Source organism: Globicephala melas, chromosome 5, assembly GCF_963455315.2.
Source record: "Globicephala melas chromosome 5, mGloMel1.2, whole genome shotgun sequence".
NCBI classification, from domain to species: domain Eukaryota; kingdom Metazoa; phylum Chordata; class Mammalia; order Artiodactyla; family Delphinidae; genus Globicephala; species Globicephala melas.
The window spans coordinates 107,810,539-107,837,815 of record NC_083318.1 but is presented as its reverse complement, the minus strand read 5'-3'; the positions used below and the strand labels follow the sequence as shown (position 1 = coordinate 107,837,815).

The window sequence follows — 27,277 nt, the reverse complement described above, 5'->3', positions numbered from 1 at the left end:
CGCATGCCACAACTAAGGAGCCCACATGCCACAACTAAGGAGCGGGTGAGCTGCATCTAAGGAGCCCGCCTGAGGCAACTAAGACCCAGAGCAACCAAATAAATAAATAACAAAATAAAAGAGTAATATTCTTCTGGCTGCTTACAGAGACACAAGAGTAATATTTATTTTGCAGTTGATAGAGGGTAAGAAGGCCTATTTTGTGGAAAAGTTTGCTATGCTAATAAGCAGTTTTCATAGTCCCTTGAGATATTGGCTTTGAGGCAAGGGGAATGAAAAATGATTTCTGGTCCAACCAATTTGAGGATCATGTATACTATAATCTTGTTTGAGGATCATGTATACTATAATGTTCACAATACATAATAATACACTAAAAACTCTGAAAAGCTGTGCAGTAAGGAAGGCTGTTTAATTCACAGTCCCCAGCCTTCTTGTTGCCAACTTTTCATTTTTTCCTGCTGTCTCTTACTTGCTTCTCTCCCATGGAGCCCACCTTGGGAAATGGTATATCAAGGATGCTTTTGCATCATGAATCTCTTATTAAACTGCTTTCAGCTTCATATTGATATAGCAACTCTGGATTCTGATGGTACATATTGTGCAAAAAATGGGGCATACGTCACTATTAAACATAATGACAGGTTTTTTTCAGATGGCTGAATTTGGAAGTAAACGGCAGCTGCAGTCCTGCGGGGAAAGGTGGATTGGCGCCTGAGTGGTTTCTAAGGAATGTGTGGAAGATCAACACGTTGTTTGTGGCAGCAGGCCTGCCGGGGCCCAGAATGGAGATGGCCATGGCTCTGCGTGGGCTTAGGGTGCCTCCTCAGGGGGAAGACAGCCTTATCTGTGAGACTTTCATCACCCGGTCTATAATGGTTAACCGGACAAGGAATGAAGGCCTGGAGTTCTCTTCCAAACTGTGTCCCGTGTTCAGAATACATACTAAATGAAGTTCTATTTAAGCTGGTGAGGAGATGAGGACGGATAGTTTCACTTTGCATTTGAATGCTGCAGTGAATAAATGGATTTGCTTTATCTTCAGAGAGCTGATAACACTGTACCCTTGCCTCTGGGAAGGGAACTAAACAAGAGGAATTGGTCTTCAATAAATGAACAGCCCCATTAACTCAATGTGTTTTGGGTACATTTTAAATAATGTTGCTTTATAGGAATAAATAGTAAGGTTTTCTTTTGCAAATTTCATGGCACATTTCCCATGCCATCTCATTAATTGTGACCATAGCCCTAGGATTGGGTGTTGTTATTCTTATCAGAAAAAAGAGGCTTTAGACAGCCTCAGGTGTTGTAGCTAATTGGGACATGGCTGGAAGCAGAGGCAGGGCTCCTGGTCCCAAATCTTAGCTGTGTGAGCACAAAGCCTTTGAAAGGCAAGTTGGGGGGGTTGCAATCTTGCCCAGAAATTAAAAAAAAAAAACTCCTTGGGAAAAATACTAACTAGCCACTCTTGCTAGCTCCTAGGCATCGAACAGAGCACTGCATTCATTCATTCGTTCAGTAAATATGTATGAAGTACCCACTGTGCCAGGCATTGTCCTGAGCACCAGGGGTGCCCCGCCCTCAGAGCTGTGCCTGTCATTTGTCCCAAGTGTCACATAGAGCCCTCTGGGTGTGTAGAAAGTGACAAGGGCTGAGGAAGAAGACCACAGGAGAGTGAACATTTATAATTGTAATAATGAGAACAAGAGCTAACTCTCACATAAAGAGCCTTGCACTCTTCTAAGTACTTACTTATGTTTTCTTATCATGATGCCGAAACTTGGCCTCTCTGCACCAGTTGCCAAATTGAATCTCGGAGACAGAGTTTTGGGTGAAGTAGAAAAGAATAGCTTTATTGCTTTGCCAGGCAAAGGGGGTCACAGCAGGCTAATGCCCTCAAAAACTGTGTGTCCCAACCCGGGAAGATTTGGTGAGGAGTTTCATAGCAGTGGTTCAAGGGCCGGGTTGCTGATAAGGATCAGGGTGTGTGCAGGGCCTGCATTCCTTTAATCTGGCCTCAGGTGATCTCCTGATTTCTGTGGTTATCAAACTGTGACCTTCTCTCTGGAATGAAGAACGCTTCTGCAGGTCGTTAACGTCTTCCATTTGTTGGGGGTTTTAGTTCTGTAAAGAGCTCAAATATATTGTTATGTGTATCCCTTGAGGTGGAACCAGGATCCTTTCCCAGGGCTGCACTATTGTTCCTTGACTGTTCCTCCCTTGTCTCTGCATCCCCTCCCTTCCCTGATTAGCAAACGTTTGAACCTGCTCTTTGGAGCTCAGGGAAGGTCATGGAAGCTGGAGTCTATTGCCTACAAACAAGAAACAGGTGACACAGAAAGGTTTCCATGCTCAGGAGCCCCACAGGGTCCTGCTTGGTTTCAATCACAACTCTTTGAAGTGGATACCGTGATTAAATCCATTTTACAGATGAGGAAATAGAGGCCCACAGTGGTGCAGTGACCTGCCCAGATCTCACAGAAGAGGTGGAATCCCATCCAGGCAGTCTGCATTAACCACTCAGCCGTACTGCCTCTCTAGAAAGCCCTTAAGAGGCAAGCTAGGGAAAGGAGGCAGTTCTGAAGGCCCCATGAGCTCTGATCACAAGTGTCAGGCCAGGGGAGTGGTTCTAGCACGCAAGGCAAGGACCATGTGATGGCCAAGGGCTGAGTCAGGTTGGGATAGCCGTTGAACAGAATGAAGGTTCACTGCCTTCCCAGCCCCCAGCAGACACACCACACCAAACAAACACCTTCCGGACTGTGAGAGGCTGTGCAGACTGTGGTCCTGCACCCCACCACCTCCCGGTCTGAAGGCAGCTCTGGCTTTCAGCCTTCCCTCACCCATCAAGGATAAGGGTACGGGGCCAGAATACAGGATACAGGGATGTGGCAGTAATGAGTCCTGGCGCCCTTCCCCTCTTGTTTGGACTCAATCCCAGCATTCCTGTAGACCAGCATTCCTGTAGACCAGGGCTGCAGGTAGCACACACAGGGCATCCTGCTTACTTGGGGCCGTCGTGGCCCAGCTCATGACTCCCTTCCTGTCCCCAGATGACACTTGGCGCCCTGTGCTGGGGATGGTGCTGGACAGGAGTCAGAAGACGTGGGTTTCCACCCTCCAGGCAGTTGTCTGGCAATGGAGTACTTTGCTTTTAGAAATGGGCGTGCTCTAGAAATGGCGGGGCTGAGTCCTAATGAACAGGTTTGCTTCATCCGGGCCTCTGACTCCTTCTGGTATTTGAGGGGAAAGCTAGGAAAGGGCTGAGAAGACTCCCTACCCACTGTAGTCCATTGAGGACTCACAGCAGCCCATTTTACAGGTGACAAAATTGAGGCCCTTGGACAGATAATACGTGATAGGAGGTGAGGAAGAAATCCTTTGGTTCAGAATCAGAAGTGAAGCCAGAGCAGCGGGGGCGCTGGGGTGGTGAGCCTCCTGAGGCTGCAGCCTGAACCACTGTACTTGCAGACACTGAGTATTTTTTGAGATCATAGAACTTGGGAATAGTAAAGAGACTGGAGTCCAAGTCAGGCTTCTTGATGTAGCTGCCCTTCTCCAAGGGCCTTAGAGAAAAGATGTCAGAAGTGGTGTTATGACTGAGCCCAGGCCTGGAGCCCGAGTGCGTGGGTTCGAGCCCCCATCTGCTACTTCTCAGCCATGTGACTTTGGGTAACGTGTGCCTGTGACTCAGTTTTCTCATCTGTAAGTAGGGCATGCTCCATAGGGCTGTTATTAGGATTGAGTGAGGTACTAAATGAAAATAAAAGCAGTGAGCACAGTGCCTGCCATGTAGTAGACGCCCACCCAGTGTTGGCGTTATGGAACAAGAGTTCATTTTCAGAATAATGCCATTTGTGGCAACATGGATGGACCTAGAGATGATCATACTAAGTGAAGTAAGTCAGACAGAGAAAGACAAATATATGATATCACTTATATGTGGAATCTAAAATATGACTCAAATGAACTTATCCACGAAACAGAAACAGACTCACAGACATAGAGAACAGACTTGTGGTTGCCAAAGGGGAGGAGAAGTGGGAGAGGGATAGAGTGGGAGTTCAGTTATATATATAACCGAATCACTTTGTGGTACACCAGAAACGAACACAACATTGTAAATCAACTATACTTCAGTAAAATTTTAAAAAGAGTTCATTTTCAGTATTTGGAGTGCATACAATATAGAATTGTTCATTTTACGATTTTGTGGATTTCTTCCCCAAACCATCAGGTGTTTCAGAATAATTTAATTCTTGAGTTAAGTTAGTAAAACTGTTACTGTCTTCCAGCCCCATTGGCCTCTTTGTGTTCCTCATTCTCAAAAAGTGCTTCCCTACCTGAGGGCTGCTCCTTCCTCTGCCTAGGGTGCTCTCCCCACTTCCTCAGGATGCACTTCCTGTCCCTTGGACCCTCTATCTCATCACCCTGGATAGTCCTTTAGAGCCGTTGTCGCAGCCTGTGATCCATTATTGTCTGATTTTCCCAGAGAGCATGTTCACTGCTGTATCTCCAACACCCAGCATAGGACCTGGAACACCATAAAGATTTGATGAATGAATGAATGAATGAATGGGCATTTGGCCCCAAAGCCTGAGCCCACCACACGTTGCTGCCTCAGATGCCACTTGCTCTGGGGCCTTTCCTGCCTGTGCTGGTGTACAGCCACCTCTGTCTCTGCAGACGCAGCCTTTGTGTCTGTGGCGTCCCTGGGAGATGATGCATGGGCTGCTTCTCACCCCTCAGACTCGTCTTTATGATTTCACAATTGCAGTGTTTCCCATTCCCATAATGAAGCCCTGTGGCCTCAGTGGGATGACGAATGTTCCTGCATTGTGTGAAGGAAAAGAAAAAGACATCTACTAGGTAGCGGAGGGCTGTATTGAGAAGGTGACAAAGCTTGGAACAGGGATGGGGACCATGCCTCCAGCCGCAGCTCTGCACACAGGTGCTGAGAACCTGAGCTACACCCAGGGGGTAAGACAGGATGGTCCAGAGTGCTATAGCGGAAGGGAGAGGATGATGTGAGATCAGGGCCACATCAGTACATCCGAATCTGTAGGAAGCTCATCCAGGAGATAGGATGTGGAATGCAGGGGCCTGGCCTGTGGGTGAGAAAGAGCCTAGCGTGCCCCATGAAGGAATAAGCAAGGTCAGAGATTCGCAATGAGAAAAACACCCAAGCAGAAGTTAGCAGCCCTTGCAGGTGTGGGTCGAACGACAAGGAGCTTTCAGAGCTGTGTTCTATATAATTCCAGCTCCACAACACAGGTCAGACTTATCTTGGGCAAGTTTCTTAACTGTTCTAAACTTCACATTCCTCATCTGTAAAGTGAGGATGACAATTGCCAACCTCATAGAGATTCAGTGGGAGCATCAGCGTAAAGCATGTACACCCAATAGTGTAAAAGCCAGGCTGCATGGTGATGAGCTTCCAGAACGGACTGGGTGAACCAAGGGCCTTTTACCTTGGGCAGGGCATTTGCTTGGGCTGCCATAACAAAATACCACAGCCTGGGTTGCTTAAGCAACAGAACTTAATTTTCTCATACTTCTAGAAGCTAGACCTCTGAGATCAGGGTGCCAGCATGGCTGGGTTCTGGAGAGGGCTCTCTTTCTGGCTCGCAGATGGCCACCTGCTTGCTGTATGTTCACACGGCCTTTCCTCAGTGTGTGTACGTGGAGAGAGAGAGCAGAGCTTTTTGTTGTCTCTTCTTGTGAGAACACTAATCCTGTCAGATCGGGGCCCCACCCTTATGACCTCTTTTAACCTTAATTACTTCCTTGAGGGTCCATCTCTAAATACAGCCATATGGGGATTAGGGCTTCAACATATGAATTTGGGCGGAGGCACAAATATTCAGTCCATAAACGGGAGGATAAGGAGTAGCTTGAGGGACAGGAAGTCCTCTGGGCACTTTGAAGAGGGTCTGTTCTCCCCAGCTGTAGCCTGGGCGGGCTTTGGATCCCAGGTGCAAGGATGGATGGGTTCAGCATTGCTCTCCTGTGATTGGCCTCACAGTGATATTCCCGTGTGCATGGCAAGGATCGGCCCTCTGGAATTCAGGACGTTTCCATCAGTACTGCTGCTTTTTTCCTGTCCTCAGGAAGTGGCATGGGGTCTCTCAGATACTAGAACCCTCACCAGAAGTACAGGCCCACCCATCACACCTGGCGACGCCACCCAGAGCACCCATCTGCCCCATCATCTTCTCTGTGGTGGGGATGCCATGCCTAGTTTGGGGAGTCAAATACAGTCCACTTTCAAATGCCACTTTCTAGGACAAATTCCCTAGCAGGGCGTCCTGATGTTCCCTCAGCAGCATTGTTCCATAATGATTCGTCCTTTTTTACACATACATTCTTCCCAAGTATTTATTGAATGAATGGGTGAATGGATGAATGAATGAATGAATGAGTCTCTTTCATTTTGACTGTAGTTTCCTGATAGCAGAGTTCCACAAAAGCTTTCTGGCTGAAAGAGCACCTAATATGGTTAGTTCCTTAAGGGACAGACTCATCATACAGCTATTTACTTAGTATATACATTTGGAAATCTCAGGAATATTTTCATTTTTGCTGTGTTGGCCTTTTTACCTCAAGTGAGTTCCAGCCTCACTTACATAAAGGGAAAAAGAACGTCGATCTTCAAGACTTTACCTCCGTGTGCTCACAGCCTGCGCGTTCTCCGGATGACTCCGCGGGTCCTGAGCCCTAGAGCGACTGCCCTTGAGTCAGTTTCCAAGGGACGTGCCTTTCACCTTTGCTCTGATGTTTACACGTGTGATCTGAGCAGCTGTGCCTTCGTGTTTGAACAGAGCCTTCCTGAAGTGTTGGTTGGCCAGTGGCCTTGGTGGTGCTTCTATTTTGTCCCTAGCACTGCAGGCAGTAGGGGCGGCCATGGGTTGAGTTACACCAGTCAAGGAGGATACACCTCTACTCTCAGGAGCTCAGAAAGGAGTCGGGGAGGCTGTACATAGACAGGAAATCAAGTGAGGAGAACGGATTTCTGAGGATCTGTTAACCCAACTGGGGCTCATCTCTCACTGAGGCATTTGATGAGAAAGGTTGAGTTTGATTAGCAGTTGGTTAGGAGAAGGGAACTGAGGAAGGGGGGCTTGTGCAGACAACCTTGTTATTAAAACTGGGTATCCCTTAGCCCAGCGTGGGAAGGGGGCCGAGGAAATTGCTAGACCAGTCGTTCTCAACCAGGGCTGATTCACCACTGCCCCACCCCGCCTGTCCCCCTGCCACCGGACATTTGGCAATGTCTGGGAACATTTTGGGCTGTTACCATGGAGGAGGGAGAAGAGGTGCTCTGGCTTCTGGTGGGTAGAGGCCAGGGATGCTGCTAAACATTCTGCAGTACACAGGACAGGCCCACAACACAGAATTCTTCAGCCCAGATAGCAAGAGGGCCGAGGCTGAGAGCCCCCGTGATAGGCTGGAGGAGAGGCTGGAGTCCGGTCAGAGTGGAGGGAACTGGGCCACTTCACCTCCCTGGGTCATGGTCTCCTTATCTATGACGTAAAGGCCTCTTAGGTTACATTTGGCTCTAACATTCTGTGATGCAGTGAAGCTGACTCAACCTGGAGATTAAAGACGGGATGTGAATATCTTCAGAATTTCATGCTTTTAAAGAAGCAGAAGAAATGTGGAGGGTTTTTAAGAGACTTACTAAGAAATAGTGCTTAAACGTCAGGCGAATCTTTAAAAATTTGAACCATTTCATCCTCATAAAATCTGTAAAAGGAACTGCAAGAGCCTCATTCTCATGCTCTGTCACTAAGGAAGGAATTCTTGTTGGGACTCAAGGGACAGCCTGGAACAGAATCTTCTAGAGTTACACAGAATCTAAGATGCTAGCCGGCTGCACCTGAGGGCAGCTTTTCAAGTATTGTCCCAGCTGCCAAGTCCCTGAAAGGGAGGCACAGCTCTCTCAAGCCTGGGCCTTTCTTCCCTGTACTCTGAATGAATTAGAGCCGCTCCCTGTCTGCCACCCGTCTCTCTTGTTATCAGAAGGAGCCTGCTCTTCTAGACCTTAAGAAACGACCAGAAGGGAAAGAATGAGAAAATAAGCTTTGCCTGCATGGGGAAGCTGGTCTATGGAAAACACAAACTGTTGGAGTTGCCCCAATAGATTGATGATATTACACTTATTGGTACTTTCCAGAAAAAGAAATCAATTCTAATAAATTCCCTTGCCACAGAATAGTAAAGGCTATTTTTGTACTGCAAAATTTTTTTTCCAGTATTAAAAATTCAAATCATACTTGTAAAACCCACTGTTTACAAAGAGAAAATTCTATATGATATAACTCTAATTAAGGATCTATTACCATATCACAAATATGATAAATTCGAATTTCAGAAAGTTTGAGCAATATTTTCATGGAAATATCAGAATTTATTTGTAGGTATTTACAGTCGCCAATCATATATATGTAATTAGAATGCTAACACAGAATGCTTTCTGTATCGGTGAAATCAAAGGCTCCAAAGGTCAAGAAAAAGTTAGTAGATGCCGCCTACGCTCAGGAGCAAAAGCAAGATAAGTTCTCCGTGAAGGACTTACCAAGGGGGGGACCAGTACCTGTTTTGTGGCCCTGAGCCCATCACCCACTTTGAGGCTTTCTTTGGATCTTTGGAAAGGTTGTCACTGTGTGCGTTTCCCTGTCCCACCCCCGCCCATGGCCGAGGGAGGGCGTGCTTCCTGCTTCCTGCTCACCTTAAACCACGTGACAACGGGAAATTCAAGAGGATTGTTCAGGGTTTGACACTCATCCCAAAGGCTGTAAGAGTGTAAGGACTAGTATGAGACAGAGGGAGAGGAAGAAGGTGACATTGAGAGTCACTGCTGCCCCCGAGTGGTGGGGACAAGTCCCCCTCTCCTGAGGGCCCAGTGGGAGCCACTTCAAGAGGCCCTTGCCCAAGAGGGCTGCGTGGAGGAATGCCTGGGCCTTGACAAAGGGAGAGTCTGTGTGAGGTCGACCCTGAATGATGAGGCACTGACCCTCAGTGGCAGCCACATCATGGGAATTCCGACTGGGGTTCACAACCCAGCAAGCTCCAAGGCCCCCAAAAGCCTTCCAGGAGACAAGTACCAGCTTCAGACATCTGCCAAGTCCCAAGGGCACCAGTGTCCTATTATATCTGTACCCAAAGACTGTGACCATCTTTCCGCAATTCTCCCTCCTTAGGGTAACTCTAGAAGGTCAGAAACCTCACAGCATTGGGAGAAGGAAGTAAAATCTAGCAGGAAGAAAAAAATCCAATTTTTCCTCAACTCTCCACTCGGGTTTCCAGGATGAAAGCATAAAGGAACCGGGGAAGGAGAAGCCCTAAATAAACCAAGGGGTCGAAGTTGTCATCGCTACACTGGAAGGGGTAAGATTCCCTTTGTTAAGAGGTCTAACTTACATACAATAAACTGCACCCATTTTGGGTGCACAGTTCAGTGAGTTTTGACAACTGTGTGTCAACTGAAAAAAAAAAAAAAGCACGACCTAAAAGCTGAGAATTATGTTTGATTTGGCAGACTAGCTGAGGACTTAAGCCTCAGAAACAGCCTCTCAGAGAGCTCTGAGGAACTGTTCCAAATAGATAAGGAGGATCCGGGATGTATAGGAGTTTTTGCAACAAAGTCCAGGCAGTCGGAACATCAAAAGATTACCGTTAATTAAAGAAAAGGAAACATCTCAAGTTAGTGCTTTTTTTTTTTTTTTTTTGGCTCCGGACACACAGGCCCAGCAGCCATGGCTCACGGGCCCAGCCGCTCTGTGGCATGTGGGATCTTCCCGGACCGGGGCACGAACCCGCGTCCCCTGCATCGGCAGGTGGACTCTCAACCACTGCACCACCAGGGAAGCCCACTGCTCTTCTGTCTATGGGAAGATGCAAGAGTCTGGGCTTAACTGAAGTCGTTCCTTTGATAGGTGCCTTAGCTATCTATGGCCAGTATCATGTTTTTCTCCATCCTGAATCCCCTCAGGCTGCAGTGGCTGACAGCTTGATGGCCACAGCATTCTTTGTTTACTAATATAGCCGGTGACGTTCTTTGTCCACCTGTCTATACCTGCATACCCACCACACTGTCAAGACACACAGTATTTCCACCATCCCCAAAAGTTCCCTGTGCCCCTTGACAGCCATTCCCTATCCTCCCCCAGCCCCAGCTAACGGCTGATCTTCTCCCTTCTGCCACTGCAGATTAATTTGCATTTTATAGAATTTCATACAGATGGAGTCATACCAGTATGTACTCTTTCTTGTCTGGCTTCATTCGCTCAGTGTAATATATTTGAGATTTACCCATGTCGTGTGTATCAGAGGTTTGTTCCTCTTTAGTGCTGAGTAGTGCTCTATTGAATGGATAGACCATAGTTTATTTTCCATTCACTTATGGATGGACATTTGGGTTTTTTCCAGATATGGGCTAATATTAATAAAACTATGAACATTCTTTACAAGTCTTCATTGTACATGATTTCATTTTTTCTGGGTAATTACCTAGGAGTGGAAATGGTTGGGTTGTTTGATAGATGTGTGTTTCCCTGTAGAATGAATTGTCAAAATGTTTTCCCTTACTGGTTGTTCCATTTTCTACTCCTCCAAACAACGTATGAGAATTCCAGTTGCTCCACATCTTTGACAACTTTTGGTCATGTCAGACTTTTTTTTTAAAAATATTTATTTATTTATTTTTGGCACATTGGGTCTTTGTTGCTGCATGTAGGCTTTCTTTAGTTGCGTCGAGCGGGGGCTATTCTTCGTTGCGGTGCATGGGCTTCTCATTGTGGTGGCTTCTCTTGCTGCGGAGCACGGGCTCTAGGCACGCGGGTTTCAGTAGTTGTGGCATGCAGGCTCAGTAGTTGTGGCTCACGGGCTCTAGAGTGCGGGCTCAGTAGTTGTGGCGCATGGGCTTAGTTGTTCCATGGCATGTGGGATCTTCCCAGACCAGGGCTCTAACCCGTGTCCCCTGCATTGGCAGGTGGATTCTTAACCACCACACCACCAGGGAAGCCCAGACTTTTAAATTTTAGCTATTCTAGTGGTTTTGTAGTGCTATCTCATTGTAGTTTTAATTTTCATCTTCTGGATGACTAATGATGTTGAGCATCTTATTATGCGCTTATTGGCCATTCATAGACTTTCAGTTGTCAATGCCTGTTCAAATGTTTTGTCCTATTTTTTGTTATTTGTTTCCTTTTTTTTTTAATATTTATTGGAGTATAATTGCTTTACAATGGTGTGTTAGTTTCCGCTTTACAACAAAGTGAATCAGTTATACATATACATATGTTCCCATATGTCTTCCCTCTTGCATCTCCCTCCCTCCCACCCTCCCTATCCCACCCCTCTAGTTGGTCACAAAGCACCGAGCTGATCTCCCTGTGCTATGTGGCTGCTTCCCACCAGCTATCTATTCTATGTTTGCTAGTGTATATATGTCCATGCCACTCTCTCACTTTGTCACAGCTTACCCTTCCCCCTCCCCATATCCTCAAGTCCATTCTCTAGTAGGTCTCTGTCTTTATTCCCGTCCTACCCCTAGGTTCTTCATGACATTTTTTTTTCTTAGATTCCATATATATGTGTTAGCATACGGTATTTGTCTTTCTCTTTCTGACTTACTTCACTCTGTATGACAGACTCTAGGTCCATCCACCTCATTACAAATAGCTCAATTTCGTTTCTTTTTATGGCTGAGTAATATTCCATTGTATATATTTGCCACATCTTCTTTATCCATTCATCCGATGATGGACACTTAGGTTGCTTCCATCTCCTGGCTATTGTAAATAGAGCTTCAATGAACATTGTGGTACATGACTCTTTTTGAATTATGGTTTTCTCAGGGTATATGCCCAGTAGTGGGATTGCTGGGTCATATGGTAGTTCTATTTGTAGTTTTTTAAGGAACCTCCATACTGTTCTCCATAATGGCTGTACCAATTCACATTCCCACCAGCAGTGCAAGGGTGTTCCCTTTTCTCCACACCCTCTCCAGCATTTATTGTTTCTAGATTTTTTGATGATGGCCATTCTGACCGGTGTGAGATGATATCTCATTGTAGTTTTGATTTGCATTTCTCTAATGACTAATGATGTTGAGCATTCTTTCATGTGTTTGTTGGCAGTCTATATATCTTCTTTGGAGAAATGTCTATTTAGGTCTTCTGCCCATTTTTGGATTAGGTTGTTTGTTTTTTTGTGATTGAGCTGCATGAGCTATTTGTAAATTTTGGAGATTAATCCTTTGTCAGCTGCTTCATTTGCAAATACTTTCTCCCACTCTGAGGGCTGTCTTTTGGTCTTGTTTATGGTTTCCTTTGCTGTGCAAAAGCTTTTAAGTTTCATTAGGTCCCATGTTATTTGTTTTCTGATTATTGGGTTGTATGAGTCTTCATGTGGTCTGGACACAAGTTCTTTGTCAGATATAGTTGCTAATATTTTCTTTCAGTCTGTGATTTGCCTTTTCATGTTCTTAATGGTATCTTTTGGAGACCAGATTTTGTTGTTGTTGTTGTTGTTTGGCCCTGCTGCGTGGCCTGTGGGATCTTAGTTCCCCAACCAGGGATTACACCTGTACCACTACAATGAAAGCGCCTAGTCCTAACCACTGGGCCACCAGAGAATTCCCCAGGAGACCAGATGCTTTTTGGGGGGGTGGGGTACGCAGGCCTCTCACTGCTGTGGCCTCTCCCGTTGTGGAGCACAGGCTCCGGACACACAGGCTCGGCGGCCATGGCTCACGGGCCCAGTCGCTCCGCAGCATGTGGGATCCTCCCAGACCAGGGCACGAACCCGCATTCCCTGCATCAGCAGGCAGACTCTCAACCACTGCGCCACCAGGGAAGCCCGAGACCAGATGTTTTTAAATTTTGATAAACTTCTGTTTATCAAATTTTCCTTGTTGTTGTTTGTGCTTTTTGCTTTATAAGGCATTCGAATTACTGAAATGAGGTTTTCCTGGTATTGAAAGTGCTCAGCAGACCTTTACTTATTTATTTTTTATATTTGTATTTTAAATTTTTTGGTAAAATCCGTATCTATATATATTTTAAAGTTTCACGTATACAACATTACATTGCTAACAACACTTCATGAAGTTGTGAGACTGAAGGAAACCATGCTTAGTGCTCTTAGGACTGTGTGCCACATGATAGGGTCTCTATAAATACAGACTCTTGTCAGAGCTTTTAATTACCTGCATGTGACTGAAAAAGCTATCGGGGACCTGCCAGCAATTCCATCCTAAGGCCGAGAAAGACCAGCTCCCTTGGGGGCCACCTCTGTGTCATGGGCCATCCCAGAGAAGGAGAAATCACTATAATTTGGACAGCTACCATCAAGTGGATGTGTAGAACACAATAATGAGGGACATGGGTACCTTTAAGCTTAAAAATGTTTAAATCAGAATGCATAGTTATAATTGTACAACTGATTCAGTGTACCACAGGGTTCAGTGGAACTCAAGTAAGCTGTGCTTGGGGAAATGTACTCGGGCAGAATTCTAGGGAGATGTTAGCTAAGATACCTGTTTTTTGTAGGAATATATATATATATATATATATATATATATATATATATTCCCCTTCTTTTCAATAACTTCAGAGACTGAGAGTGAAACAATTTGCAGTGTTCTTTGTTTGTTCATTTGTTTGTTTACAAATGTCCTTAAAGTCATCATGCTGCAAGTCAAGTCAGTTTTCTTCCAGTTTGTTCTCAGAGGAAATGGGTAAGAACACATAAGCATCTCTTCTTCATACTAAGTAATTGCATGCTCAGATCCTAAAATGTCCCTTCTGGATTTATTTTCCAATTCTTTTATTATGTTAGTTACTCTCTGCTACAAGCCCGTCAACTATCTCCGAAATCCCTGTTGGATGCTAAGCCCAGATTTAAGTGGTCAGTCATCTAGTGAAGCCCTGAGGATAATGGGGTCGTTCCTAGCGCCCACTGCTCCGAGCATCGTGGTGATTGTGTAACCACAGTGCCACGCGGCCAACTCATTTCATTTCTATTCCACCATAACCAGCACTGTATCCATATGCTAAAAAGCATTAAGGCTCTAAATTCACAATCAAAGTCTCAATCTCTAAACATTTTGGAGGAAAAAAAATGTCAAGATATTTTAAAAATTTAAACGTCAAGGTCTGCAAGTAAAACTCATGAATTTAATGAAAGTTCAACAAATTGTGCCCATCCACAGTCAGCCAATCCGCAATAGCCCCTGAACAAGTAGATGCCAGGGCCTCTGGGCCTCTGTACCTGTTATTTACACTGCCAAGGATGGTCTTTCCCCAGGCAGCCCCATGGCAGTCTCCCTGGGCCCATTCAGGTCTTCCCTCAGAGAACATCTTCCCAGCAAGGCCTTTCCTGGTCATCCTCACCACAGCTCTCTCGTTCAGCCCAGCCCACTCCAACCCACCCTTGGAAATTCCCAGTCGTCCTCTTAGGCTATTTTACATTTCTTCACGGCATGTAACAGACATGGTCTATATTTTTAGTTGTCAGTTCGTGTGTTGTCTGTCTCCCCTAGTGGAAAGTAATTTGTGTATGTTATGTTCACTGCTTTGTTCCCCAGCTCTTAGAAGAGTTCCTGGCACAAAGAGCTCCTCAATAAATAACTTTTGGATGAATAAATCTATGAATGCAAGTAGAATTCTTTGTGATGAGAAAGAGCATTTGAACATTTATTTTTATCTCTTTATTTTATGGAAAATGTATATAATGTTTACTACGTGCTAAACACTGTTCTAAACTTTCACAAATATATCTCATCTAATCCTCATGACAATCGTATGAAGTAGGACTATTACTGTCCCCAGTTTGTGGATGAGGAAACAGAGGCACCTGCAGCCTGTTCCAAAGTCTGTGCTCTCAAACACTACCATGCTGCCTCCCCTAATTAACTGAAATATATCTGGCAGAAACCCAAAACTGCAGATTTGGGCTGGGGCCAACCATAGGATGCTTTCTGGGTAAGGTGATTGAGCACGGATGTTGGAGATGAGGCAGTGAATCACATCCAAGTGTAGAAGAGTTGAAGTTGGCAACTCGGAAGAGGCAAAAGAAATAAGGAGGCCTATGCAAGTGAGAGCAGGGGTGGGGGGACCCAGGTAGACATGGGGAGAGGAGTGGGCCTTGGGAGAGGCTGACGAGAAGCAGCTAAATTAGACTTCAGCGGCTGCCTTACTAGGACCCTACTCTCCAGCGTGGAATTCAGGAGCCAATGGCAATATTGGGCCAATGAGGGCCGGGGAAAGAAGTGTGGACATGGGCCTGAGCATGTGAGAATAATTTGGAGGTGAGGCAAGGAGAGAGAAGGAGGAAAGAAAGAGGAAAACCCAGATTCTGAGAAATTACCCTTCATGTCCTCTCATCTCTCCCCCTATCTTGGAATATCAAATTAATTCACTGATTAAAGCACTCCTTTAAGAAGTGAGAAGATAAACAAATTGTGCTATGTTCATATAGTAGAACAACATTCAGCAATAAAAAAGTATGAACTACTGATATACCCCACAATCTGGATGAATCTCAAAAAAAGGGGGAATAAAAGAAGTTTCTGTGGTCCGCATGTTCATGTCCCCCGCAAATTCATATGTTGAAATCTTAATGCCCAATGTGATGATAGTATTAGGGGTTGAGGCCTTTGGGAGGTGATTAGGGCATGAGGGTGGAGCCCTCATGAGTGGGATTAGTGTTTGTATAAAAGAAGCCCCACAGACCTTCCTACTCCCTTCCACCACATAAGGATACAAACAGACATTTGCGTCCCAGAAGAGGGCCCTTACCATGCTGGCAGCCTGATCGTGGACTTCTAGCCTCCAGAACTGTGAGAAATAAATGTCTGTTGTTTACAAGCTAATCAGTCCGTGGTATTTTGTTCTAGCATCCTGAATGGACTATATTCTGTATGATTCCATTTTAAAATAAAATACTAGATAAACGGGCTTCCCTGGTGGCGCAGTGGTTGAGGGTCCGCCTGCCGATGCAGGGGACGCGGGTTTGTGCCCTGGTCCGGGAAGATCCCACATGCCGCGGAGCAGCTGAGCCCGTGAGCCATGGCCGCCGAGCCTGTGTGTCCGGGGCCTGTGCTCCGCAACGGGAGAGGCCACAACAGTGAGAGGCCCGCGTACCGCAAAAAAAAAAAAAAGACAGAGGCAGAGATTGGAGTGATGCAGCCGTAAGCCAAGAGCTGCTGGCACCCACCACAAGGTACAAGAGAGGCATGGAACAGAGTCTCACCAAAGCTCCAGAAGGAACCAACCCTGCCAACACCTTGATTTTGGACTTCTGGCCTCCAGAACTGTAAAACAATAAATTTTTGTTGTTTTACACTTACAGTAATATGTTACGGCAGCCTTAGCAAACTAATGCAGGGCCCCTAGGTATTTTTATTCCTTACTATCCTTAGCTGGTTATAACTCTATGTCTTCTTTCTTGTTTTTTTGGCTGGTGCCACGTGGCTTGTGGGACCTTAGTTCCCCAACCAGGGATTGAACCCGGGGCCATGGCATGGAGTCCTAACCACTGGATCGCCAGGGAACTCCCCTTATACCTTATTTCTGCTGTTTGTTTTTCCTTCTTGGAACTAGTCCTGTTAGAATTTTATTTTCTTGGTATTTGGCTACTTCTACCTAGATGGCTATTCATTAACTTCTCTAACCTTCAGTTTCCTTGTCTGTAAAATGAGTGTGAGTACCTGCTGCCTAGGGTTGGTGGGGAGGATTAAACGAGTTAATATATGTATATGCTCTTATAACAGCACCTGGCATATTGCAGATGCTGTATACATATTTTTACCTCTATTCTTAAGTTCTGCTCCCACTTCTGAAGGGGTGGCTCAACTTGTAGCTTCCTAAAAATTGATGGTACCTTTTCTTCCATCATATGGGTAATTGGTGAAAACACTGCATTATTCTTGGAAGGACCTTTTCTTATGGGTCCTGGTTTGAATTCTGAACTAGGTTTTCAGCAAACCCCCTCATGATCTTTACAAACTAATTGAAAGCCTTTGTGGTGTCAAAGCTTGTCACGCTTTAGCTCTATGGGCTGGGTGAGTAGATGGGCCTGAGGTCATTGCTTCGTCCACCATATAAGTCAATTTACCTCTCTTTTCCATGACTACAGCCTAACTTTAAGCATTATTTTGCAAATGTGGGCCATTGCTCATTTAGGGACACAGCAAAAGACTATAGGAGGCTTGTAAAAATCCACCAGTGTGGTTGGAAAAATAAAAGTATGTTCATGTTGATGTGTGGTTAGCAGAGTCCTCTTCATGGCCCATCTTCATCTGAACCTGACTTTAACCATTACCATTGCTGTCTTCCTCAGAGAAGTACAAAGATGTCAAATAGAATAATAATATTGGAACATCCACATAATTAGTTATAAATGCCTCATCTGCAAAGAACAAGTGAGTTTGAGGATGATGAAAATTTAGTGGAATGTGTTTAGAACTTTTCATCTCTTTAAGAGGTTGTGGGCAGACCAAGAATGAATGATTTTTATCCATAATTGACAATGCATTAAGGAGCAGCTAAGCAGAACAAAATCAAAAGCTTTGTCAAGTTAAGAAAATATTGTAACTCTCATTCCTTCTATCTACAAAGTCCTTCAATGTCACTGATGGTTAAATTTCAGCTTCTCCTCTTTATTAAGCCATGTTGCCTATTGATCACTTATATTTCCCTAAAAAGAAAGTAAAGGATTTAGCCTTAGAAGTTTATAATTTCCAGAATCTTCTGAGAAGACTTAAGGCGTCTGACCATTCATCCATATTTTACCCAAAGGACCTCTATTTTGACTACTCAATTCCATTAACTGTATGCTCTGCTAACATGAGAATCTAGTATTATTTGTGCATCACTTTAAAAAATATATCAGTAGACCATTTAATAGTTTTCCTTCAGTATAGTGTGTTGTATGTTGGCAACTCAGGGGCTTGATAATAAGAGCACTGTGGGATGTTGAAGTAAGTCAGTTAATTGAGGCTTCAGCTCTTAGGAGGGTTGGGTGAATGGGTAATTGAAGCTTCAGGTTGCCAAGAACTGGATGACTAAGAGGTAGCTGTTTTGGATCAAGGGTAAAATTTTAATTGGATGATGAGCGTTCTCAAAGGGGGTATAGCAATTTTCTGAATTGCATAATCTAATGGTTTGAAACTTAGAAAGTAATGATGTCACCTCCCCATCTTTTAAAAGAACATACATGTCCCTCTGTAATTACTTTTTATGTATTATGTTTAATAACAGCAATAGGCCAATGTCAAAGGATACAGGGGTCAGGAAAGACCAGGCCTCAGGGGTGTGTGGGACAGCATGCTCAGAGACTTTCAGTCCTACGTGGTTGTGTTTTCTTGATTCACAAGTTATAATTTCTTTCTCACCTTTGATAGAGAGGGTGCAAGTGGGTCTCCTGGCACCCACTGCCCAACAGTATCTGATGCGTAACAGATGCTGGACAATACACAAATAATGAATGATTGAATAAAATAAATCATCTTTGAAAAATTTTTCATACATATCGTTAATTAACTTAAATGTGAACGGATTAAATGCTCCAACCAAGAGACACAGGCTCGCTGAATGGATACAAAAACAAGACCCATATATATGCTGTCTACAAGAGATCCACTTCAGAGCTAGGTACACATACAGACTGAAAGTCAGAGGATGGAAAAAGATATTCCATGCAAAAGGAAATCAAAAGAAAGCTGGAGTAGCAGTACTTATATCAGATAAAATAGACTTTAAAGTAAAGAATGTGGGGCTTCCCTGGTGGCGCAGTGGTTGAGAGTCCGCCTGCCGATGCAGGCGATGTGGGTTCGTGCCCCGGTCTGGGAGGATCCCACATGCCGCGGACCAGCTGGGCCCGCGAGCCATGGCTGCTGAGCCTGTGCGTCTGGAGCCTGTGCTCCGCAATGAGAGAGGGCACAATGGTGAGAGGCCTGCGTATCGCAAAAAAAAAAATTAAAAAAAATTTTAAAATGTTACAAGCGACAAGGAAGGACACTACATAATGATGAAGGTATCAATCCAAGAAGAAGATATAACAATTATAAATATATATGCACCCAACATAGGAGCACCTCAATACATAAGGCAACTGCTAACAGCTATAAAAGAGGAAATCGACAGTAACACAATAATAGTGGGGGCTTTAACACCTCACACCAATGGACAGATCATCCCAACAGAAAATTAATAAGGAAACACAAGCTTTAAATGACACAATAAACCAGATAGATTTAATTGATATTTATAGGACATTCCATCAAAACCAACAGATTACACTTTCTTCTCAAGTGCACATGGAACATTCTCCAGGATAGATCACATCTTGGGTCACAAATCAAGCCTCAGTAACTTTAAGAAAATTGAAATCATATCAAGCATCTTTTCCAACCACAATGCTATGAGATTAGAAATGAATTACAGGGAAAAAAACATAAAAAACACAAACACATGGAGGCTAAACAATGCGTTACTGAATAACTAAGAGATCACTGAAGAAATCAAAAAATACCTAGAGACAAATGACAAGGAAAACACAATGATCCAAAACCTATAGAATGCAGCAAAAGTAGTTCTAAGAGGGAAGTTTACAGCAATACAAGCTTACCTCAGAAAACAAGAAAAAATCTCAAATAAACAGTGTAACCTTACACTTAAAGGAACTAGAGGAAGAAGAACAAACAAAACCCAAAGTTAGTAGAAGGAAAGAAATCATAAGGATCAGAGCAGAAATAAATGAAATAGAAACAAAGAAAACAACAGCAAAGATCAGTAAAACTAAAAGCTGGTTTTTTGAGAAGATAAACAAAATTGATAAACTATTAGACAGACTCATCAAGAAAAAGAGGGAGAGGACTCAAATCGATAAAGTTAGAAATGAAAAAGGAGAAGTTACAACAGACACTACAGAAATACAAAGCATCCTAAGAGACTACTAGAAGCAACTCTATGCCAATAAAATGGACAACCTGGAAGAAATGGACAAATTCTTAGAAAGGTATAACCTTCCAAGACTGAACCAGGAAGAAACAGAAAATACGAACCCACCTATCACAAGTAATGAAATTGAAACTGTGATTAAAAATCTTCCAACAATGGGCTTCCCTGGTGGCGCAGTGGTTGAGAGTCCGCCTGCCGATGCAAGGGACAGGGGTTCGTGCCCCGGTCCAGGAAGATCCCACATGCCGCAGAGCGGCTGGGCCCGTGAGCAATGGCTGTTGAGCCTGCACGTCCGGAGCCTGTGCTCTGCAATGGGAGAGGCCACAACAGTGAGAGGCCCACATACCTCAAAAAAAAAAAAAAAAAAATCTTCCAACAAAAAAAAGTCCAGGACCAGATGGCTCCACAAATGAATTCTATCAAATATTTAGAGAAGAGCTAACACCCATCCTTCTCAAATGCTTCCAAAAACATTGCAGAGGAAGGAACACTCCCAAACTCATTCTATGAGGCCACCATCACCCTGATATTGAAACCAGACAAAGCTACTACAAAAAAGAAAATTACAGACCAATATCACTGATGAATATAGATGCAAAAATCCCCGACAAAATACTAGCAAACAGAATCCAACAACACATTAAAAGGATCATACACCATGATCAAGTGGGGTTTATCCCAGGGATGCAATGATTCTTCAATATACGCAAAGCAATCAATATGATGCACCGTATTAACAGACTAAAGAATAAAAACCATATGATCACCTCAATAGATGCAGAAAAAGCTTTTGACAAAACTCAACACCCATTTATGATAAAAACCCTCCAGAAAGTGGGCATAGAGGGAACCTACCTCAACATAGTAAAGGCCATATATGACACACCCACAGCAAACATCATTCTCAATGGTGAAAAACTGAAAGCATTTCCACTAAGATCAGGAAGAAGACAAGGATGTCCACTCTCGCCACTATTATTCAACATAGTTTTGGAAGTCCTAGCCATGGCAATCAGAGAAGAAAAAGAAATAAAAGGAATACAAATTGGAAAAGAAGTAAAACTGTCACTTTTTGCAGATGACATGATACTATACATAAAGAATCCTAAAGATGCCACCAGAAAACTACTAGAGGTAATCAATGAATTTGGTAAAGTTGCAGGATACAAAATTAATGCACAGAAATCTCTTGCATTCCTATACACTAATGACTAAAAGTCTGAAAAAAAATTTAAGGAAACACTCCCATTTACCATTACAACAAAAAGAATAAAATACCTGGGAATAAACCTACCCATGGAGACAAAAGACCTATATGCAGAAAGCTATCAGACACTCATGAAAGAAATTAAAGATGATACAAACAGATGGAGAGATATACCATGTTCTTGGATTGGAAAAATCAACATTGTGAAAATGACTATACTACCCAAAGCAATCTACAGATTCAATTCAATCCCTGTCAAATTACCAATGGCATTTTTTACAGAACTAGAACAAAAAAATCTTAAAATTTGTATGGAGACACAAAAGACGCCGAATAGTCAAAGCAGTCTTGAGGGAAAAAAAACAGAGCTGGAGGAATCAGACTCCCTGACTTCAGACTATATTACAAAGCTACAGTAATCAAGACAGTATGGTACTGGCACAAAAATAGAAATATAGATCAATGGAACAGGATAGGAAGCCCAGAGATAAACCCACACACCTGTGGTCAACTAATCTATGACAAAGGAGGCAAGGATATACAATGGAGAAAAGACAGCCCCTTCAATAAGTGGTGCTGGGAAAACTGGACAGCTACATGTAAAAGAATGAAATTAGAACACTCCCTAACACCATACACACAACTAAACTCAAAATGGATTAGAGACCTAAATGTAAGACTGGACACTATAAAACTCTTAGAGGAAAACATAGGAAGAACACTCTTTGACAAAAATTATAGCAAGATCTTTTTTGATCAACCTCCTAGAGTAATGGAAATTTAAAAAATAAGCAAATGGGACCTAATGAAACTTAAAAGCTTTTGCAAAGCAAAGGAAACTACAAATAAGATGAAAAGATAACCCTCAGAAAGGGAGAAAATATTTGCAAACGAATCAATGGACAAAGGATTAATCTCCAAAATATAGCTCATGCACCTCAATATTAAAAAAACAAACAACCCAATAAAAAAAATTGGCAGAAGATCTAAATAGACATTTCAGCAAAGAAGACATACAGATGGCCAAGAAGCACATGAAAAGCTGCTCAACATCACTAATTATTAGAGAAATGCAAATCAAAACTACAATGAGGTATCACCTCATACCAGTTAGAATGGGCATCATCAGAAAATCTACAAACAACAAATGCTGGAGAGGGTGTGGAGAAAAGGGAACCCTCTTGCACTGTTGGTGGGAATGTAAACTGATACAGCCACTATGGAGAACAGTATGGAGGTTCCTTAAAAAACTAAAAATAGAATTACCATATGACCCAGCAATCCCACTACTGGGCATATACCCAGAGAAAACCATAATTCAAAAAGACACATGCACCCCAATGTTCACTGCAGCACTATTTACAATAGCCAGGACATGGAAGCAACATAAATGCCCACTGACAGATGAATGGATAAAGAAGATGTGGTACATATATAATGGAATATTACTCAGCCATAAAAAGGAATAAAATTGGGTCATTTGTAGAGACGTGGATGGATCTAGAGACTGTCATACAGAGTGAAGTAGTCAGAGAAAAACAAGTATCGTATATTAACGCATATATGCGTAACCTAGAAAAATGGTACAGGTGAACCAGTTTGCAGGGCAGAAATAGAGACACAGATGTAGAGAACAAACGTATGGACACCAAGGGGGCAAAGTGGCAAGAGGGGTGGTGGTGTGATGAATTGGGAGATTGGGATTGACATATATACTCTAATATGTATAAAATGGATAACTAATAAGAACCTGCTGTATAAAAAAGTAAATAAAATTCTAAAATTAAAAAAAAATTTTTTTCAGTATACTCGTGGGATGACCTTTCAAGGAAGGCTCCTGTTGAATCCAGAAGATAGTGAAGCTATAAAAAGTAAGATAAAACATAAAATTCACCATTTTAAAGTGAACAATTTGCTGGCATATAGTATATCTGCAGTTATGCTACCACCACCTCTATCTAGTTCTAAAATAAACTCTGCATCCATTAAGCAGTTTCTCCCCCTTCCCTGCTCCCTCTCGTCCTTGGCAACCACCAATCTGTGTCTGTCCCTATGGACTTACCTGTTCTGGATATTTCACATAAATGGAATCGTACAATATGTGACCTTTTGTGTCTGGCTTCCTTCATTTACTATAATGTTTTTGAGGGTCATCCATATTGTAGTATATATCAGTACTTCATTCCTTTTTATGGTTGAACACTATTGCATTGTATGTATATACCACAATTTGTCCATTAATCTGTTGATGGGCCTTTAGAATATTTCTACCTTTTGGCTATCTGTGAATAATGCTGCTATGAACACGAATATACATGTAGTTGTTTGAGTACCTGTTTTCAGTTCTTTTGGCTACACACCCAGGAGTGGAATTGCTGGGTCACATGGTAGCTCTATGTTTGACTTTTTGAAGGAATGTTTTCCACAGTAGCTGCGCCATTTTACATTCCCACTAGCAATGTACTGTACAAAGATTCTGGTTTCTCCTTAGCCTCCTCAACACTTTTTTTTTTAATAGCCATCCTAATAGTTGTGAAGTGCTACTTCATTGTTTTGATTTGAATTTCCCTAATGACTAATGATGTTGAGCGTCTTTTCATGTGCTTGTTGGCCATTTGTATATCATTTTTGGAGAAATTTCTCTACAAGAACTTTGCCCATTTTTAAATTGGGTTGTCTTTTTGTTGTTGAATTGTAAGTGTTCATTGTATATTCTGCATACTAGACCCATATGAGATATATGATTTGCACATACTTCTCCTATTCTGTAGGTTGTCTTTTCACTTCCTTGACAATGGACTTTGATACACAAAAGCTTTTAATTTTGATGAAGTCCAATTTATCTGTTTTTTTCTTTTGTTCATGCTTTTGGTGTCCTGAAGCTTTTTTTATGACAGAGACTGAATGCTTTAGAGGAAAACTAGACCTTTTCCAGAAGGTAACTTTTACTTTAAAATCCAGAGCCTTGCAAGTACAGATGTAACAGCTCCTTTCGAATCAGTGGAAGAATAGAAGGGTCAGAAGCCACCTCAAGCACTGTTTAGAGAAGCTACTAGAGGAATCTCACTTCAATACAAATTAAACATCAGTGGCAGAATCATAAATATTTTAAAATTACCATAGATCAGAAAGGACAGTGTCTTTGAATTATTATTTTTAAAATCAAAGTCAGAAGGCTTGATACAAAATTTGTGGAAATGATTATACTGAGTTGGCCAAAACGTTCATTCAGGTTTTTCCATAACATCTTATGGAAAAACCAAAATGAACTTTTTGGCCAACCCAGTATTTCAACATTTTTCTGTTTCCATGCTAGTTAATTTTGATAGCTACTGTGCTTCCCTTTATAAATAAGGAGACTATTCCAAATTGCAATGACTGTATTTTTCTCAAAGTTTGTTTGCCTATAATTTACCTGATACCACAAATCAGCCAAATGGATCTTAACTTTATTTTTACCTCAGTGTATTATTTAGAAATATATACAGGGAAAAAAAAGCCACAGTTTATTTTCTGGTTCTTGTTTATTGTCATAGGGTATTGGAAGGTTAAGCTGATCTAGTAGCTTTACAAGCAGAATTTAGTTAAGCTCAGAAGAGAGAAAACAGCCACTGTATTTGCCTTCTCCCAAACTAGCTTCTGTTTCGTGTGCGTAAGTATGATCAGATTAAGTGAGCACTTTTTTTTTTTAATGTGAGGCATTTATATTTGGGGAATAAAATAAGCCCACTTCTCTGGGTTTTGAAGACAAATGTATCAACTCAAGCATTTTCTCTGTAGATGTAGTGAGTACGTCTCATCGGATATTATATTCAACAAAATAAGTGGGTCATGAAAGCATTGTCCTTGGGCTTTGTTCCTTCCCTTTGTTCTTTGATTGACAAATTCCATTCTACCCAATGAATACTACATTTTTTATCCCCAGGAGACCAGAGATGGCTAGTGCAACACAAAAGTCTGTGAGTTCTAAAAATATGTATTATTATGTGCGAGGCATACAAACTCCTCCTTGAAAATGCTCTGCGAGCGGTGATTAAACTTTTCAACTTGGACCCCTTTCATGCTGCTGGGCTGGGCCTTCCAGTGTTCGCTCTCTGTCTCCCCTTCTTCAAAATGAAACACAATATCTTAAGCTAACAGAACCCAAAGAGGCTGATCATTGGCTCCCATTGTCCCCTGAGGCTGCAGCCCCGCCCCCTTGGCTTGTGCTGACAAGCTGTTTATATTTTTGTAAGGGCCACCCTTTAACTGGGCAGCCTGATGACTATAATGGGCCCGATTGTCTGTGGGCTGCAGAGAGCTAAGTCCCCACATCTGAGGAGGCTGGGGCTCGTCTCTGATGCACTGGAGTGGCTGATATGGGACACTGGTAAGGGCGCTTCTAAGTGTGTGGTGATGATTTTTGTGGGCTGGCTGGTTGATCCTGAGCACTGTTTTGGAGAAACAAGTTGTGATTGAATTGCTAGCTTTTTCCTGGTTTTAATTTTCTGCCTGCTAAAGACGGAAGGAAGAGATTGGTTCTCTGAATTTGCAGGCGAAGCTCATAGGGATCCCTGTCAATGCTGACAAGAAAGGAACAGGGAAGGAAAAAACTGGGGAGAGATGCAAGCAAGCGGGTTTGACACCAAAGCAACACGGAAGCGGCAAAGCGTAGGGCTACTTCGGTGATGCTGTGAGACTCAAAGCCTGTTTTATTTTCTAACTTAGCTGTTCACAGACGGGAGTTTAGCTTTGCCACTGGGGGGTTTCTGTAAGCCAGCTGTTAGCCCGTGTAACTCAGCTAACCCGCTTTGAAAGGGTCTAAGATCTGCTGGTGTTTTCAAAGGGCAAACCGTAGCAGTCTTGTTTGCCATAAATAGTTCTATTCAGAAATTTGGGAACGGTTTAGAGCTGCAGGCTGTAAAGTTTTATTGCCCCATAAAAGTGCTCAGAAGGTACTAAAGCCGGCTACAGTGGGGCTCAGGAATGACGGAAAGCCCCCAGCGATTAGAGCATTTGTCCTTGACTAGCCAAGAGAGAAGCCCGTGGAGCCAGAGGACATCACGTGAGAGGTGGGGCTGAGCCCTGAAATGGGTTTCGCTAGCGCTCCTGGGGCTCTGTCTGGTTTCCGGCATGTCAGTGAGCGAGGGCAGAGGGCTGTTCATCGGTGCCTGATTTCATCACTCTGGATGCCCCCCGTGGCGGAGTAGACACCTCTCCTAGGACAGAGGGCCACACGAGGCAAGGGAGGAGGTGTGCTGTGGCTGGGCGGTCAGCAGGGGCGAGCGGATGGACCGTCATTTTCTTTCTTATTCTCTCTGCCCACCAGCTAGCTAGCTGTTTTAAGACCCACAGTGCGTCCTGCAATGGAGGCAACTCTTGTGCCAAACGCTTATCGAAGAGGTGCTAGGGGCTCCTCACATCCCAAGACCGGCAGGGTTAGGAACCAGGATGGCTTCACGTTCTTTCCTTTTCTGTCCTGCCGCTCTCTTCCTCGTCCTCCCTTCCTTGCTCAGACATTTACGGATCCCTAGTTACTATGTGCAAGTCCCTGGGGACATAGAGCTCAGAAGCATGCTGTCTGCCCTGGAAGAATTCACAGTCTGTTGGAGAACCACCAGGGCAGAGTTATGATAGAAATATGTACAAGGCGCGGTGGGAGGGAGGGAGGGACCACCCTTAGCCAGATTGGGGATATCAGTGAGGGCTTTGTGGAGAAAGGGAGGATTCCAGAAGGGAGTCTTGAAGACGCAGGAGGAGTGGGTCAAATGGACATGGAGGGAAGGGTGACTAGTGCTAGAAGTCTCTGATGTGGTCGGTCAGTGGTGGGTCTTGTGAATATCTGTGTACCACGGCTGGAAACCACTGAGCCAAAGGGTCCAGAGGTAGGAGGCAGTATTCAGGGAACAACTAAACTGCTTGTTTAGTGTGGTTGAAACCTAGCATGTGAGTGAATGAGTGATCCTGGCTGAGATGAAACTGACAGAAAATGAAGCCAAAGAAACTTGTTCCATAAAGATGAAGCAAAGTGGCAAGATCTTGACACCTGTTTTATCAGGGTAGTAGATATTTAGGGATCCGTCATCTACTTTTTTAAAAATATAAATTTATTTATTTATTT

General features: G+C 43.3%; 1 protein-coding gene across 14 annotated transcripts in view; it reads left to right on the top strand.

The window, feature by feature from the left end:
• TRIM2 (tripartite motif containing 2) overlaps positions 1–27,277 on the top strand; it is a 171,152-nt gene that overhangs the window by 25,994 nt on the left and 117,881 nt on the right. For 3 of the 14 annotated variants that reach the window (XM_060299673.1, XM_060299678.1, XM_060299679.1), the window contains exon 2: positions 22,982–23,048. The exons of 5 other annotated variants lie outside the window; for them this stretch is intronic. Coding sequence is in view for 1 of the 9 variants with exons in the window: in XM_060299683.1 (XP_060155666.1) it covers positions 25,536–25,546 (11 nt within the window). In the remaining 8 variants the exon portion in view is untranslated. Of the gene's footprint in view, positions 1–9,309; positions 9,391–22,981; positions 23,049–25,406; positions 25,547–27,277 lie in introns of those variants that run through there. 6 more of the 14 variants (XM_060299677.1, XM_060299675.1, XM_060299680.1 and 3 more) reach the window with 5 other exon arrangements.